Source organism: Parasteatoda tepidariorum, chromosome 11 (assembly GCF_982258835.1).
Source record: "Parasteatoda tepidariorum strain Cologne lab strain chromosome 11, Ptep-v5.0, whole genome shotgun sequence".
Taxonomy (NCBI): domain Eukaryota; kingdom Metazoa; phylum Arthropoda; class Arachnida; order Araneae; family Theridiidae; genus Parasteatoda; species Parasteatoda tepidariorum.
Window position 1 is genome coordinate 79,432,551 of NC_141765.1, and position 14,963 is coordinate 79,447,513.

Below are 14,963 nucleotides of genomic sequence, written 5' to 3' on the forward strand. Positions count from 1 at the left end.
AAAAGGCTTACGTACCAGCATTTTCATTGAATATTTCTGTTGATCCCTGGATGTTTGATAATATTTCATTAATTTCACTCACAAGATCATCAGTTTGTGAATTTTTCGGCAAATTCGTATAAAACTTCAAATAATTCAATGTTTCTTCCCCTAAGGTAGTGAAAGTACGAAATCTTTCAGATCTCCTGCACCATTGATCGTCTGTCTTCATATCAGCTTTTGATGATGTTGTTTCGTCCAAAAGTCCAGTAGGTCCATAATACATTCGAAGAATTTCACTTAATCTTATCTGTCTAAAATAATTTTGATTTTCTTCTATCTTTTTACCAATAATCAAACCTGTTAAGTAAGCATAATAGTGTTAATGCATTAAAAGAAAAATTTTAAAAAATTGAAGAACGTTAAACCTTAGCAATAACCTGATTCAATCCTTGCAATGGTCTCATCTAAATTCCTAAATGGTGGCAACTATATGAAGCTCTACAAGGAACTTTCCTACCATAACAGAACACATTTTTCTATACTGATTGACGCATCTAACCAAATAATTCTCGCATAACCGTCTGATTCATCGATCGTTAAGACACAATTCCCATTAGATTGAAGCAGGACTGGTCATATTTGACTGTAATCTGTCGGTCCTATACAATGTGCAGAAGAACTGAAAATGCTTGTGTTTTCAGTCTGTTTTTGCTGCCACAATTAGAGTAGGAGTGAATTACACTGGATAGGTCTCTTTTACACACAAAACACTACAACGTTCGATAACAAAATTCAAATTATTTTCATATTTTTTCAGTCATAATGTTACAATAGTTTTGAATTTTTAAAATAATTTGTTTAAAAGTTATTTAACACTCTACTTAAAAGTTCATAGCAAATACGTATCTGTCTTTGTACTGTATGGTACACTTTTCTATTTTTAATGTAACGATGAGCCTTGTTCATCTTTGCATCGTTATCTATATCATTAGAAAGAGCTTTTGAGATAAGCACTGTATAAAAAATATATAGTACACTTTATTGTAGTACATATATAGTACACTTTATATAGTATACTTTCGTATTTTTAATGAAACGATGAGCCTTGTTCATCCTTGCATAGTTATCTCTATCATTAGAAAAAGCGTTTAAGATGAGTAATGTATAATAACGTTTTTTAATTTGTCTGTATAAGAAATTATGACTGATAAAAAGATTTAAATACCAAAGCCCACTGCCTATATCTCCATGTTTTGTGGATGTCATATTTCAGAGAAAACATAGCTTGTAGATATGTCATCCTGATCAAATTTATTAATAAGCAAAAATATCAACAATTGAATTGATAATTCAATTGAATAATTATGTGCTGAATAATTTTCTTTATATATTCATAAGCGTATACATATTTGTGTAATTTCAATGGATGGTCCAATAAATTAGACAGTGGTTACTCATTATTAGTTTGATACATTTAAAAATTTCATGTCAGTCGTTATTTTTATCTTATAACTACTATATAACTCTCTCACTGATTCAATTTGCACTAAATTAAGGTGTTGCTTGAACATAAATTGTTTCATCAAAATATTGCAGATGCTATTAGATTTTAAATTCGTATCTTAATGTTTTACAGTTTTCACTTAAGAATTCTGCAGTATTCTGTTGAAGAGTCCTGTGAAATTATTATGGAATTAAAATTATTTCTATTCGACTTCCATATAAACATGGGTAAAATTTCACATAAACAGCTACTATATTTTTTGATTTAATTCTAAAATGCTATATTCCTTGATGATGCATATTCCTCAAATTAAACATATTTTTTCTTCAAAAAAATTTAAGCTGTTTAAAATTTCTTCGCACTCTTTTTTCCCCATAAATTTCGAATTTCCTACTATGAAAGTTGATAATACGAAGTTGATGGTTAAGCTTAAACTAAAAAGAACTTATTTCCATACAAATATCTGTAATTTTCAGATGAGAACTACTTAATAAAAAATTGGTATAGTAAAAGTTAAATTATGAATTCATTGGTCTGTAAGAATTTTCAATAAAAAAGCAATCTGATTAGATGTGAATCATATCAAAAGTGGTGAAAAATTTAAAAAAAAAGTTTTTTAATTTGTTTATACTGTTGTTAAAGAACTTTACAGGAGGCGTCAAAAAACTTTTTACTTACAGAGTACACTATGAGCTAAAGAGGTTGGGAATCTATAAACTAGATACTAAGTTAAAACCTACGTGTCAAATACACTGCTGACTAAATGAACCAATTTTATTTATTTTTTATGGCGTCACCTTATTGATGTCATATTTCTAATTTAATTTTTAATAAACTTTTGTTAAGGAACTTTCATATTGGGGGGGGGGGGAATATTTGACTTACAGAGTGGACTGTAAGCTAAAAATGTTGAGAAACATAAGCTAGATACAAAGTTAAAACCTGCGTGTCAAATACACTGTTGACTAAATGAACCAACTTTATTTATTTTTTATGGCATCACTTTATTGATGTCATAATTCGAATTTAATTTTTAAACTTTCGAGCTAAAAAGGTTGAGAAACGATAAGCTAGATACTAAGTCAAAACCTATGTGTCAAATACACTGTTGACTAAATGATCAAATTTTATTTATTTTTTATGGCATCACTTTATCGATGTCATAATTCGAATTTAATTTTGATAAACAATTTTATTCTTAATATAAATAGTATTATGCCTTACCATCAATGGCGCCCCTGAGAAGGGAGTTTGAAATAAGGCGCCTGTTGTTGTCTTCTAACAAATATTCCACAGTACACGATGTCTCAGTCCAATCTCCATTTGGCATGAAAGACACCTCACTTTTTTTACGATTTGGATCTTTTATATAAAGAGTTATCAAATCTAAAAATAAAATATTACATACATAAATTCTCAGAAATATTAATAAAAATTTACACAAATTTAGCGAAAAATTTAAATGACTCTTACATCAAAAACAGGATGATATCTATAGATTTAGTGCTGTCGGAAAAAGTGTTATTTTTTGCACACTATAGTGTCGTGCTGAAAACTTTTTATCGTGTGCTTAAAACTCCATATACGGCAACTAATTTAAAAACTCATAAGTTTGAAGGTTTAATAGAGTGCAGTTTATTTAATCTTTTTCTTACGGCTCCTGAAAGCACTTGCTATTCTGAATCATCAGTTATACCAGCCGTAAGCAAAAGGTTAATGAAAAGGCATTTTTTCAGAAGATTGAGCTTTTCAAGGATGAATTCAAACTAGATTTGACAAAGCAGAAGTTTAACCTTTTGCTTACGGCTCCTGAAAGCACCTGCTATTCTGAATCGTCAGTTGTCCCAGCCATAAGCAAAAGGATAATGAAAAGGCATTTTTTCAGAAGATTGAGCTTTTCAAGGATGAATTCAAATTAGCTTTGACAGAGCAGAAGTTTAACCTTTTGCTTATGGCTCCTGAAAGCACCTGCTATTCTGAATCATCAGTTGTCCCAGCCGCAAGCAAAAGGTTAATGAAAAGGCATTTTTTCAGAAGATTGAGCTTTTCAAGGATGAATTCAAACCAGTGGCGTAGTGAGGGGTGGGCAATGGGGGTCATCATGCCCCGGGCGCTACTCACAAAGGGGCGCCAAATGGTCCGCAAAACAAAAAATTGCTGGATAATTTTTATTTTTATTATAATTGGTTTCTGGAAAATAGATTTTAATTTTAGTGCCAGTGTAATATAATAAATGTTAATTCATAAATAAAAAGGAACACTAATAGTCTAATTCAAAGTGTAATAATATATTCATAATAGAAATGGCACGTCTTGTCTACTGGCAGGGCTGACTCGATCTGTGTCCGACAAGCACTTCCTTATGGCATCAACGCTGTGTGGTTACAGAAATTATCTCCTTTCTTGATTCGTCTGATGAAACAATATGTTATAAAAAATATTTGAAGTTTACAAAGTACAAACATTCTTTCTTTCAGAACAATATTTATTTTTATTTCCATAAACGCAATGTAGCTTACGCTTGTTAAAACGATAACAATAACACTCTAATGTACTTATATGTACACGGAAAAAAGTAGCCGGAAAATAACAACTAAAGGATCGAAAGGAGACACACTACAAATACAGCGTTTTGCCGTTTCTAGGAAAGAACGCAAACGCCGTATTTGTTGTGTGCCTGAGAAATATCTATATTAAAAAAATAAATGATTCCTTATTTGTTACCTTCCGGATACTTTTTTCCATGACTATACGTATCTTTGATACTTACGACAGGTTGTGGAAGTCTGCAACAAATTAGGGAAATACTCGAAATATTAACGTTTAAGTTATTTCGCGCATTCAAGGCATTCTTGGTAAGTAATGAAACAAATAATGAAGTCATGTTAAAAAACTAGCACTTCAAGTTGGTACAAAAGTTGGAAACCTATTATCTTTACTTAAACTTGTAGCTCAGTTTGATCCGCTACTAGCAAATCATCTTTAACATGCCACAGAAACTCCAAAAACTGTCTCATATTTGTCAACACAGATTCAAAATGAATTCATTCATCTTCTGGCATCTACAGTTCGAAATCAACTAATAAACGATATCAAAAGAAATAAATATTATGGGCTTTAGTTTGATTCAACTCCTGATATCTCTCATCGAGAACAAATGTCCCAAATCGTTAGGTATGTAGATGTTGATTTTATCAATAAAAAACTTTCCTTCAAAAAATCTTTTTTTTTTTTGGGGGGGGGGGGGGTTATTGAAATACATGCTAAAGATGCAGCCTCGATCAAAAATACAATTATAGAATAATTAATTCCGATGAAATTTCTTTAACAAACTGCAGACCACAGAAAACATACATCTGTTTTTCTCACGTTCAACGTTACAATGGAAATTATTAAAAAATGCTTTAACAAAAACTGCAAAATACAAGCTGTTAGCGTTATCATCAATGGGCTAGAGAATATAGTAGAACTATTTGAAAAATTAGCAGAGGACACTACCACTACAAGGGACACCAGAAGTGAAGCTACAATTCTGTTTCAAAATATACTAACTTTTAGTTTCATAACTTTAGTTCATTTCTAATATGAAATCTTAAGGAGGACTGATCGTGTGCAGCTAAGATTACAAGATCCTAGAATGAATTTTAGAGAAGGGTTCAATGATCTTGAATCATTAGCGACTGAACTACCCGAAATTCGAGACAAGCTCTGTGAAGAGGCAATAGAAAAAGCGAAGTCTCTTTGTGAAAAATGGGATATTGATGCAACAATACGTGTAAGAAGACGCCGCAAAATGCTCGGAGAATTGGCTAAAGATGTTGTTTTTTCCACAGAAAGTGAAATTTCTCGCTTTACGAAAAGCGTTCTTGATCGCCTGCAACAAGAAATATGTACCTACACGATTAAGTGACCTTAATTTCACATTTGGATTTCTACTAGACATTGAAAATTTATTAAACGAGGATAATGTTGATAACGACCTTGAAAAAAAATTGCAAGAATTTGGGCGAATTTTATAATACAGATTTCAATGGAATAGAACTTTTTATCGAAATATGTGACTGTAAAATGTTACTCCGCAGTAGAAAAGAAATTGAACCTAAAACTCCGTACTTTTATAATCTCGTATGGAGAAGATGTTTTTCCAAATTTGACAGTGGCACTTCAAATACTTCTGACTATCTCAGTATCAACTGCTAGCTGCGAACGTTCATTCAACAAATTAAAATTAATTTTGACGTATCTACGATCTACGAAGGAACAAGATCGTTTAAGTGACCTAACATTAAGTGTGGAAAGAAACAAATTTGTAATTATCAACTTTGATGATATTATTGATAAATTTGCTTCATCAAAAGCAAGGAAAATTTATACTAAGTAATTAGTTTTATTAATGTATTATAATTATATTATTATTAAATATATGTATCCCTTTAGAGATAATAATATTTACTTTTTTATTGTTTTATTAATGCGTGTTTTTAAAATATTTCTTTATAAGTATGTAAAATAAATAATAGGTATCTTTTGAACTAATTCTAGATGATCATATACAGTTCAGAATCTAGTCTTGTTTTCTCAACTGCATTTTTTGTCTCAAATTTAAAGTCTAGCTTGAGCCTACATGACTTTATTTATTTAACATTATTTATTTAATAATTCGGGAGTATATTTTACATATAATACTATATAGTTTTCGAATAGGGGGGCGCTAAAAAGGTATTGTGCCCCGGGCGCGAGTTAAGCTCGCTACGCCACTGATTCAAACTAGCTTTGACAGAGCAGAAGTTTAACCTTTTGCTTATGGCTCCTGAAAGCACCTACTATTCTGAATCATCAGTTGTACCAGCCGCAAGCAAAAGGTTAATGAAAAGGCATTTTTTCAGAAGATTGAGCTTTTCAAGGATGAATTCAAACTAGCTTTGACAGAGCAGAAGTTTAACCTTTTGCTTATGGCTCCTGAAAGCACCTACTATTCTGAATCATCAGTTGTCCCAGCCGCAAGCAAAAGGTTAATGAAAAGGCATTTTTTCAGAAGATTGAGCTTTTCAAGGATGAATTCAAACTAGCTTTGACAGAGCAGAAGTTTAACCTTTTGCTTATGGCTCCTGAAAGCACCTGCTATTCTGAATCATCAGTTGTCCCAGCCGCAAGCAAAAGGTTAATGAAAAGGCATTTTTTCAGAAGATTGAGCTTTTCAAGGATGAATTCAAACTAGCTTTGACAGAGCAGAAGTTTAACCTTTTGCTTATGGCTCCTGAAAGCACCTACTATTCTGAATCATCAGTTGTACCAGCCGTAAGCAAAAGGTAAGCAAAAGATTAACTGATTAGAGATTTACGAAAGTTTCTATACTCTGTATTAATTGGAAATATTAGATCACAAATCAGCCTTTCATCCCTTCAGTGGGTCGATAAAATAAGTACCAAGCATGCTTGGGGACTAAATAGTGGGGGTTACATGTTTTGGCTGACCACCCAACGGGAACATCTGCTCCTGCACCCCAGAGCCCGAGGTCAAGAAAATTGAGATGGGTACAGTAAGCCTCTATGAGCTTACTGTTTTACTATGGACGCCACTGAGTTTAGTTTAGTTTAACTTAGATCACAAATTGAAGTTTGCATACAATTTACTTTTGTCCCTGCAGATAAACCATTAGAATCATTTTCAAATTATGTAAAGAAAAGTTATTGAAGGTGTGGAAGGAATTAGCAGATTTATTTATCTAACAGATGTTGATTGCCTTTACCCTAGCAGCAAAATAACATGGACCCTCATTGGACCAATATTCACGAATCTTAGTTCAATAAGGATTCAAAGGGCCGATATTTTTCCAGTATGGGACCTATATAGAATTGTCCAATTCACCTAATATTTTACTGCCACTTTACAAGCAGCCCTATATAGAATTGTCAGATTCACCCGATATTTTGTAATCATAATTTATTTTTCTTATTCAGTCAGTATAAGCCCTATATAGGCCGATATTCACACTGCATAGTACCAATATCAAAAAATCTAGATATCCCAATATTGGTCTCTCGGACCATGTTCATATAGGACGCATAGTGAGCCAATTTCGAGCCCAACTGGGGCCAAGATATATATGTTGCTAGGGCAGTTGTAGGATTGACTGTAGGTGGGCAATAGTACTCGAAGAAATATATTTATGAAAATTGTTAAAGAGGAAAATAACACAAGACTTATAAAGACAAAATATCTATTAAAAAACATGAACTGCTTCAATAAAAAAAAATCGAAATTTTATAAATAATAAGAAGTATATTTTAATTTAGCTAATCAGGTGCTCCTCAGCAATAATTCCTTAAAAAAATGAATATTTAACAATAAAATTACTAATTTTGAAAATGGCCCGGAGGATGCGGCTGCATGTTCAAGCCATCCATAACATCACCGTTCATTAAGAAATCAGCTAAGCACATGTTACAATATTGTTGTTATATATATATATATATATATATATATATATATATATATATATATATATATATATATATATATATATATATATATATATATATATATATATATATATATATATATATATATATATATATATATATATATATATATATATATATATATATATATATATATATATATATATATATATATATATATATATATACATAGATAGATAGATAGATAGATAGATAGATATTAGCTAAATTCATGAGCGACTCTTATAAGTTAAGGACTTGAAATCAACTCACATCCTAAAATAAATCATGTCTAACTTAGCATTTTAGGGAGTTTTAAATATTAAAATGCGTTTAAAATCAGTTCTGTAACTCTAAAGACAAATTTCTTCAAAATAATCTGTTTTAATAAAATATACTTGAACCTAATACCTGCAATTGTAACTGAACTTAATCGATTAAGCTTCACTCCATTTAAGCGATCATCAACTCCTGATCCTTTTATTTTTCTTCGTAATTCTGTTGCATCAATATCTCGATTATTGCCTAAGAGTCCTGCATAGATGCCGAGTAACACTTTTCCAAGAGCAACTGCCTGTTTCTTTTTGCCAAGAATGCTTATTACACCATATTCTCGAGGATGTTTAGAAAATTTCTGTTCACTGAAATGAAAGGATTATATATTTGGCTTAAAAACACTAAGCTACACTATAACAAAAACTCGGTAAATCTCAACCATTATTTGGTGCAAAGTTTCTTATTATATCAAAGTTTAGTTGAATGAAAGATCATTTTATTTCAGTTACACCATAAATTGGGAAGTATGATCGAGAAATATTTCCATGATGCAACTGACTGCGCAAAAATTTGGCAAAAGGCACAAAGCTTTGACTGTAAACTAAACGATATTTGTTTACGGCTACATGTTTTCTTTGCAACTCAGTCTCGGTGCATCGGGACGACTTCAAGTTTATACTTATTTAGATAGGTAAATGGCTTATTTTTCATTTCTTTCATTGAAAATACCAAAATATAGTAAAATTGAACTCCATTTCATGTAGCCAACATATGTATACTAATTTTTGGTGCAACGTGACTCGAAATGTAAGTACAAACTGTACTTTTTATACTTTTAAAAACACTTATTTCTATCGACTGAGGTATGGCTTCATTGGGTTCCGCCGGAAACAATGTCTCACTTATCTAGATGGAAAGTTTCGCCCTCTTTTTTTAAACCTTGTAAAGAAAAGAAGCCATACTGTCACATATTTTTTAAAAAAAAATGAACAAAAATGTCCTTAACTAATCGCAATTGAAGAATTTATTTGGTTTAACAGACTTTAAAGCGTGAGACAAAGAAACTTGTATTCTTTCTAATATTGAGTTTTGAAACGTCTTTCACTTTTTTGCTGGAACTCTTTGTATTTAGAATCATAAATCCGTTTTTATTTATAATACACAGTTGAAGAAAAACGCCTTGAAATCCATATAAAAAATAGGCAAACTTTATAATCAATGAAATTTTTGATCGACTAATCAGATTTTCAGAAGATGCGATTTTCGATTCTGCCATTATTATATGTGCCATTATTTTGTGTGCCATTATTTGGTTATAGTGGATTAGGTCTTCAGTGAATTAGCCAGAGTTGCAATGAATCAGCCATAGTTGCAATGATTGAGCTGGTGGCACCAACCATTAACACCATATAGAGGCTATTATTTTCCCAAACTTTTCAAGTAATATGCTTTAACGTATTTTCTGTTTTGAATTTTCAAAAGCATTTCATACTTAAAAGTCATGCTCATAATACTTTTAAAAATTTTGCTAACTTGTATTTTATTTTATATTTGTCGCTGAACAGCCGACCCAATTTTGGGTTTACGACTACTAATGTTCAACTCCGTAGCCTTGTCAATTTAAACCAATCCAGAAGACAAGGAAACTCCTGTAACAGTACTCCCAGAGTTTTTGATTTGGTATGGGAACATGGAAGACTTTGCGACTCTACAGATTTAGCGTGCCGGCAAGGATCGAACCCACCACCTCTTGGACATGGGTTCAGTGCCCTACCGAGATGATGCTGAATCAAAAAACAAAACAGTTGCCAATACATTTATAGAAATTCTCTGACTCAATGAACGCTTTCCTTTGATTTGTTCAGTTACGTCGCACTAGAGCTGCACTATGGGCTATTGGCGACTGTCTGGGAAACATCCCTGAGGATGATCCGAAGACATGCCATCACAATTTTGATCCTCTGCAGAGGGGATAGCACCCCTGCTTCGGTAGCCCGACGACCTGCACGCGAAGTCGAGCACTTTACGGTAGAACAGTTTAACGAGGACCAATACCGCACACCCTCGGTCCCTACGCAGACTGATCCAAGTGGTCACCCACCCGCACACTGACCGCAGTCAGTGATGCTTGACTTCGGTGATCTGCTGGGAACCGTGTCTTAACGATCAGTCCACTGCGGGACGAACGCTTTCCTTCAACGGGCATTTATTTTTACTTGTTCAATAACATTTCATAATTTCATTGACAATGTCTAGATATGCGTAGTATGGAAAGTAATAATTAAATATTTGATGATTAAGTATCAATTTGCTTTGCTTTAAACAACTACTATCAATCTTCTCCTAAATTACACTACCTGGTCAAATTATTAGACGCTCTATGAGATTCTACGCAAAATCTTAATTATCAGGAGATGCTATACAGCTTTATTGTTTTTACGCAGCTGAAACCGGTTTGCACTTGTTTACGTGCGTGTATCAATCGGTTAACATTGTAATGCAATACGTCAAAAATAAATACAAATAGGAAGTATATAAACATCTCCCGAATAAAAATCCATAGCATGTATGTTTAAATAAAAAAGTATTGCGAGCAAACTCGTGCAAAACATGTCATTATTAAAAAACTACAGTGCGTCTAATAATTTGGTTTAATTATTTTAATATACTAATATAATACCTGATATTATAAATATTCTATATTTATATAATCTATCGTCTAATTTATCTAATCGTCGAATTTATATTTTATATCGTCTAGTTTAACCAAATGATACACGAACGCAAACAAGTGCAAACCGGTTTCAGTGCAATAAAGCTGTATTAGTATCACCTTATTATTAAGATTTGAATGCATCTAATAATATCTCCAGGAACTGTAATGAGTATTATTTAAATAAAATACCTTCCAATAGGTTCATCATTCTCAGAACCTGTAAGAGTGTCGTTGAATGTATGAGAGAGCATAAAATGTAGAGCGCATTCTTCATCATCTGTAAGATCTTCTTTCTTAAACACAACATTGAAATTATCAATTGAGAAAAAAGCCCGTTCCACTTCATTGTTAGCTTCCCAGACTGGATTTTCGAAACGTAAATCAGCCGGAATGTTATCCACTCGAAAGCTCACGAGTAATCGACGAATCAGTTCTTGAGCATTTGGGTAGGATATTTCGAGCCTTTCAACGAGAGAAATAAAAGTTTCTATGGAGTTGGGTAAAGGTAATGTTTGACCATTTATTACTTCATCTGTGAGTCGTTGGTTAACTTTATTCTCGTAACAGCGTTTTAATTCTCCAATCTCAGAATAAGTTCTAAAACATTGAACCACAGACACTGAAATAAAAAGTAAAATAATATTTTAAACCAATTCATATAAATAAATTAGACGCTAACTACTGAATGACTACTTACCAAGAATAAATGATATAATTAGTTTCATGTTGATATTCATATCAATCTAAAGTATAGAAAAAAAAATTAGCAATTTATTAGGATACATTAGTCTATACTTTAAAATAAAAACGATTTTCAAAACAGATGTTTAAAAAACGAAGCTACGTGCTCTACACGTATTTCAAGTTGTATTCATTTCTCTTTAAACACGTTTATTTTCTTAAACGAGCATTTTGACCAGATTAAAACGACGACATCATTGAGTTTAATTGAATAAATAATCTAATATAGTTTCCTTCATAATTAGCGATATTTCGATAGCGTTTTTTCTTGCATAGTTTCGACTTACTTTTTTGACAAGGATTCAAATGACATATAAAGATGACGGAATCTTTAGAGAAAATGTATCACTCAAATGTTTTCTTTATTGTTTTTTTTTTCTCATAAATTATAACAGAAAAAATAATCTTAAAATATGCAAAAGCATATGGTTTAAATTTTAAACAATACAAAGCGTTGCTTTCTTCAATGTCATCTATAAAAGTTTTATAATATAAGAAAAAATAATTATGATAGCTTTTTTGCGATCACTGGTTACCCATTAATCAAATGCTTTTTTTTTCTTTTCTTGATTGACTCCGATAAATGCCAAAACATTTCAAATTATGGGTTGCTAAAACTGTATCAATTGATGTTTGTCCTCTTGTCGGTTTTCAAATCCTGCATAGATACGTGTCGTCACAAAATACTTTTCCTTCGTCAGTATTCATATTTATATTAAAATCACTCTCAACACGGTAATTATAACTTAATAATAAAAAGAATATAAAAATATTTTAAATTATTATTATTGTGTAAATACATTAAAAATGCCTGCTGGTGAAAATAAAAAGAAAAAAAAAGAATTTTAAAAAAATTAGCAAACAGCAGCAGTCGCCATAGCAATGCACGCAATGACGACGCATTCGCACTGTTTACTATTACTCTTGAACACAATTGAAAAATGTGATGACGTCCAAATAAGGTGCGCACGCAATCAAACCCAAAACAACACCCTTTTTGCCAATGGGTAGCAAATATGTTACAGATTAATTTTTATTTTGGGAAAAAAGCCCCGTCAATATGATTAAAACTTTTACTTAAAAAATTAATATAGACGTTAAAAGAAATGCAATTGAATATCGTAATTTTAAATTTTTAAAAATCATAGGTAATAAATGCAGCAATAAAATATTCGAAATATATTGATTCAATTTTTTTTTCTCTCAGAAAAGTGTGAAAAAAATGATTTAAATAGAAATTTTATATTTACCAAAAATATTATTTCACTGATATTGAAAATTCAACTTAGGTTATGCATATCTGAGTGGTATATTCACTTCACAAATCGATTAACTTTACTCCTTGAAATGTTTCAAGTTGCAATACTCTTAGATTTGTCCTTTTTAAAATAAATATCTCAAATAATAAACATATCTAAATGACAAATGCATTGTTAAAAAGAAATTTTAATAAAAGGAATTATGAGAAAAAAATTTTTCATCTCATTTTCCACTATATATGTTTTAAGGTATGTGCAAAATTCTATACTTTTATCTTTCTAAGAATACTTTACTTTTGCTTGTACTCTAGTTTTTCTCAACGTTATAGCAATTTTTGTGCAAAGTGATGACAGTGATGGACAGACGACTGATTTTAAGTCTTTAAATGCCTTTATCGCAAGATCTGTTTTTTTCTCCCGCATTTTTCACCATCTTAAACACAATGTTGTTTTTAAGTGTCTACAATTTTTTATAAGCGTATATGATTATAATACACATGTTTTGAATTACAGACTGAAAGACAAAAGTAGAATTCCATTTTTTATGCATGTTTCTTCGCAAAGACAAGAGCTGAAATTTTTAAAAATCTGCTTTATTAACTGCATTAATCCCTGTAGTATATGCACTTGCTTTTTAGATGATTGTTCAAAACATGGTCTTATAAATAAAATTCTCAAAAGAATGTTTGTTTCGGACGATCGAAATCTTTTTACAGGTTTTAGCATACCGTCCAAATTATTAGACTCATTATAAGAATCCATGTAAAATCTTAATTATCAGTTGACACCATACAGCTTATTAATTTCACGCGACTGAAACCGGTTTGCACTTGTTTACGTTAGTGCATTAATAGGTTAAATTAGACGATATATTACATAAATATAGAATATTTATTAACTCAGGTATTATATTAATATATTATAATAATTAGACCAAATTATTAGACGCACTGTAGTGTTTTAATAATTGCATGTTTTGCACGAGTTTATAGGCAATACTTTTATATTTAAACATACTTGTAATGGGTTTTTATAAGGGAGAATTTTTACATACTTTGTATTTATTTTTAACGTATTGCGTTACAACGTTAACCAATTGATACACGAACATAAACAAATGTAAACCGGTTTCAGCCGTGTCAAAACAATAATGTCTTAATTAAGATTTTGCATAGAATCTTATAGTGCGTCTAATAACTTGGCTAGGGACTGTATATGCTAATATATGTCTTATTTTTGCCTAAAAATGGTCATATAAAAGGAAAATAATAATAATTGTTTCTTGCTTGTTTTATGCACTTGTTTTTTACACATAATAGAATAAATAAACTAGAGTTCTTAAATTTTGTATTAATATTTTAAGAAGAAGTTGTCGAAACTAGTCGGATGCCTTAATCAATGTGATGGCTAAGATAGCCAAGGTTGGTCCTTATTTAGCTTATAACAAGATAGCCTTAATCATAATTTATATATGAACCCACTTAACTAATACATAAATACTTATACAAACTTAGGCGAAAACATAGTTTTGCATATAAAGTTTCCATTTTAATAAGATTTTAATCTTATGTTATTTAATAGAGTGGAACGCTTTTGTTTGAAGTATAAATTCAAAGATCAATCATTTTAATGGTCAATTTAACTTGAAAAATAAAGTAAATTGTCGCAAATTTATTTAGATGGCATTTTTGTTTAGAATGCATGTAAGAATTTTTGTTTTATTTATAATTACTTAAATCATTATTTTGTTGCTCTGATAAATGTTGCCCTGATTTGTATTTCAATGCAAATATATTTTCTCATTTCAGTCAGTTGTGACTGTTTCATATTTTGTTGATACGTTATAAAGGCAAGTTAATATACACTGTTAGAAATTTCTCGGAAAAAAATTGCTTAAATAACAATTTATTTAATTATTATTTTACCATATTCGAACAAAGCAGTAAAATAACCATAAATAAGAAGGTATTCAAACTGTTAATTGTGAGAAAATCATTTATTAATTGCTTTCCTTTTATACGGTT

At 30.9% G+C, this 14,963-nt stretch overlaps 1 protein-coding gene across 4 annotated transcripts in view; it reads right to left on the bottom strand.

The window, feature by feature from the left end:
• Positions 1-14,963, bottom strand: part of LOC107439885 (uncharacterized) — a 65,554-nt gene that overhangs the window by 39,585 nt on the left and 11,006 nt on the right. For all 4 annotated transcript variants that reach the window (XM_087154987.1, XM_087154985.1, XM_087154986.1 and 1 more), the window contains 5 exons: positions 11,637-11,682; positions 11,129-11,558; positions 8,359-8,588; positions 2,711-2,872; positions 16-339 (listed from right to left, as the gene is read on the bottom strand). In XM_087154987.1, coding sequence (XP_087011113.1) covers positions 16-339; positions 2,711-2,872; positions 8,359-8,588; positions 11,129-11,558; positions 11,637-11,676 — 1,186 coding nt within the window. In that variant the 5' untranslated portion in view covers positions 11,677-11,682. The remainder of the gene's footprint in view (positions 1-15; positions 340-2,710; positions 2,873-8,358; positions 8,589-11,128; positions 11,559-11,636; positions 11,683-14,963) is intronic.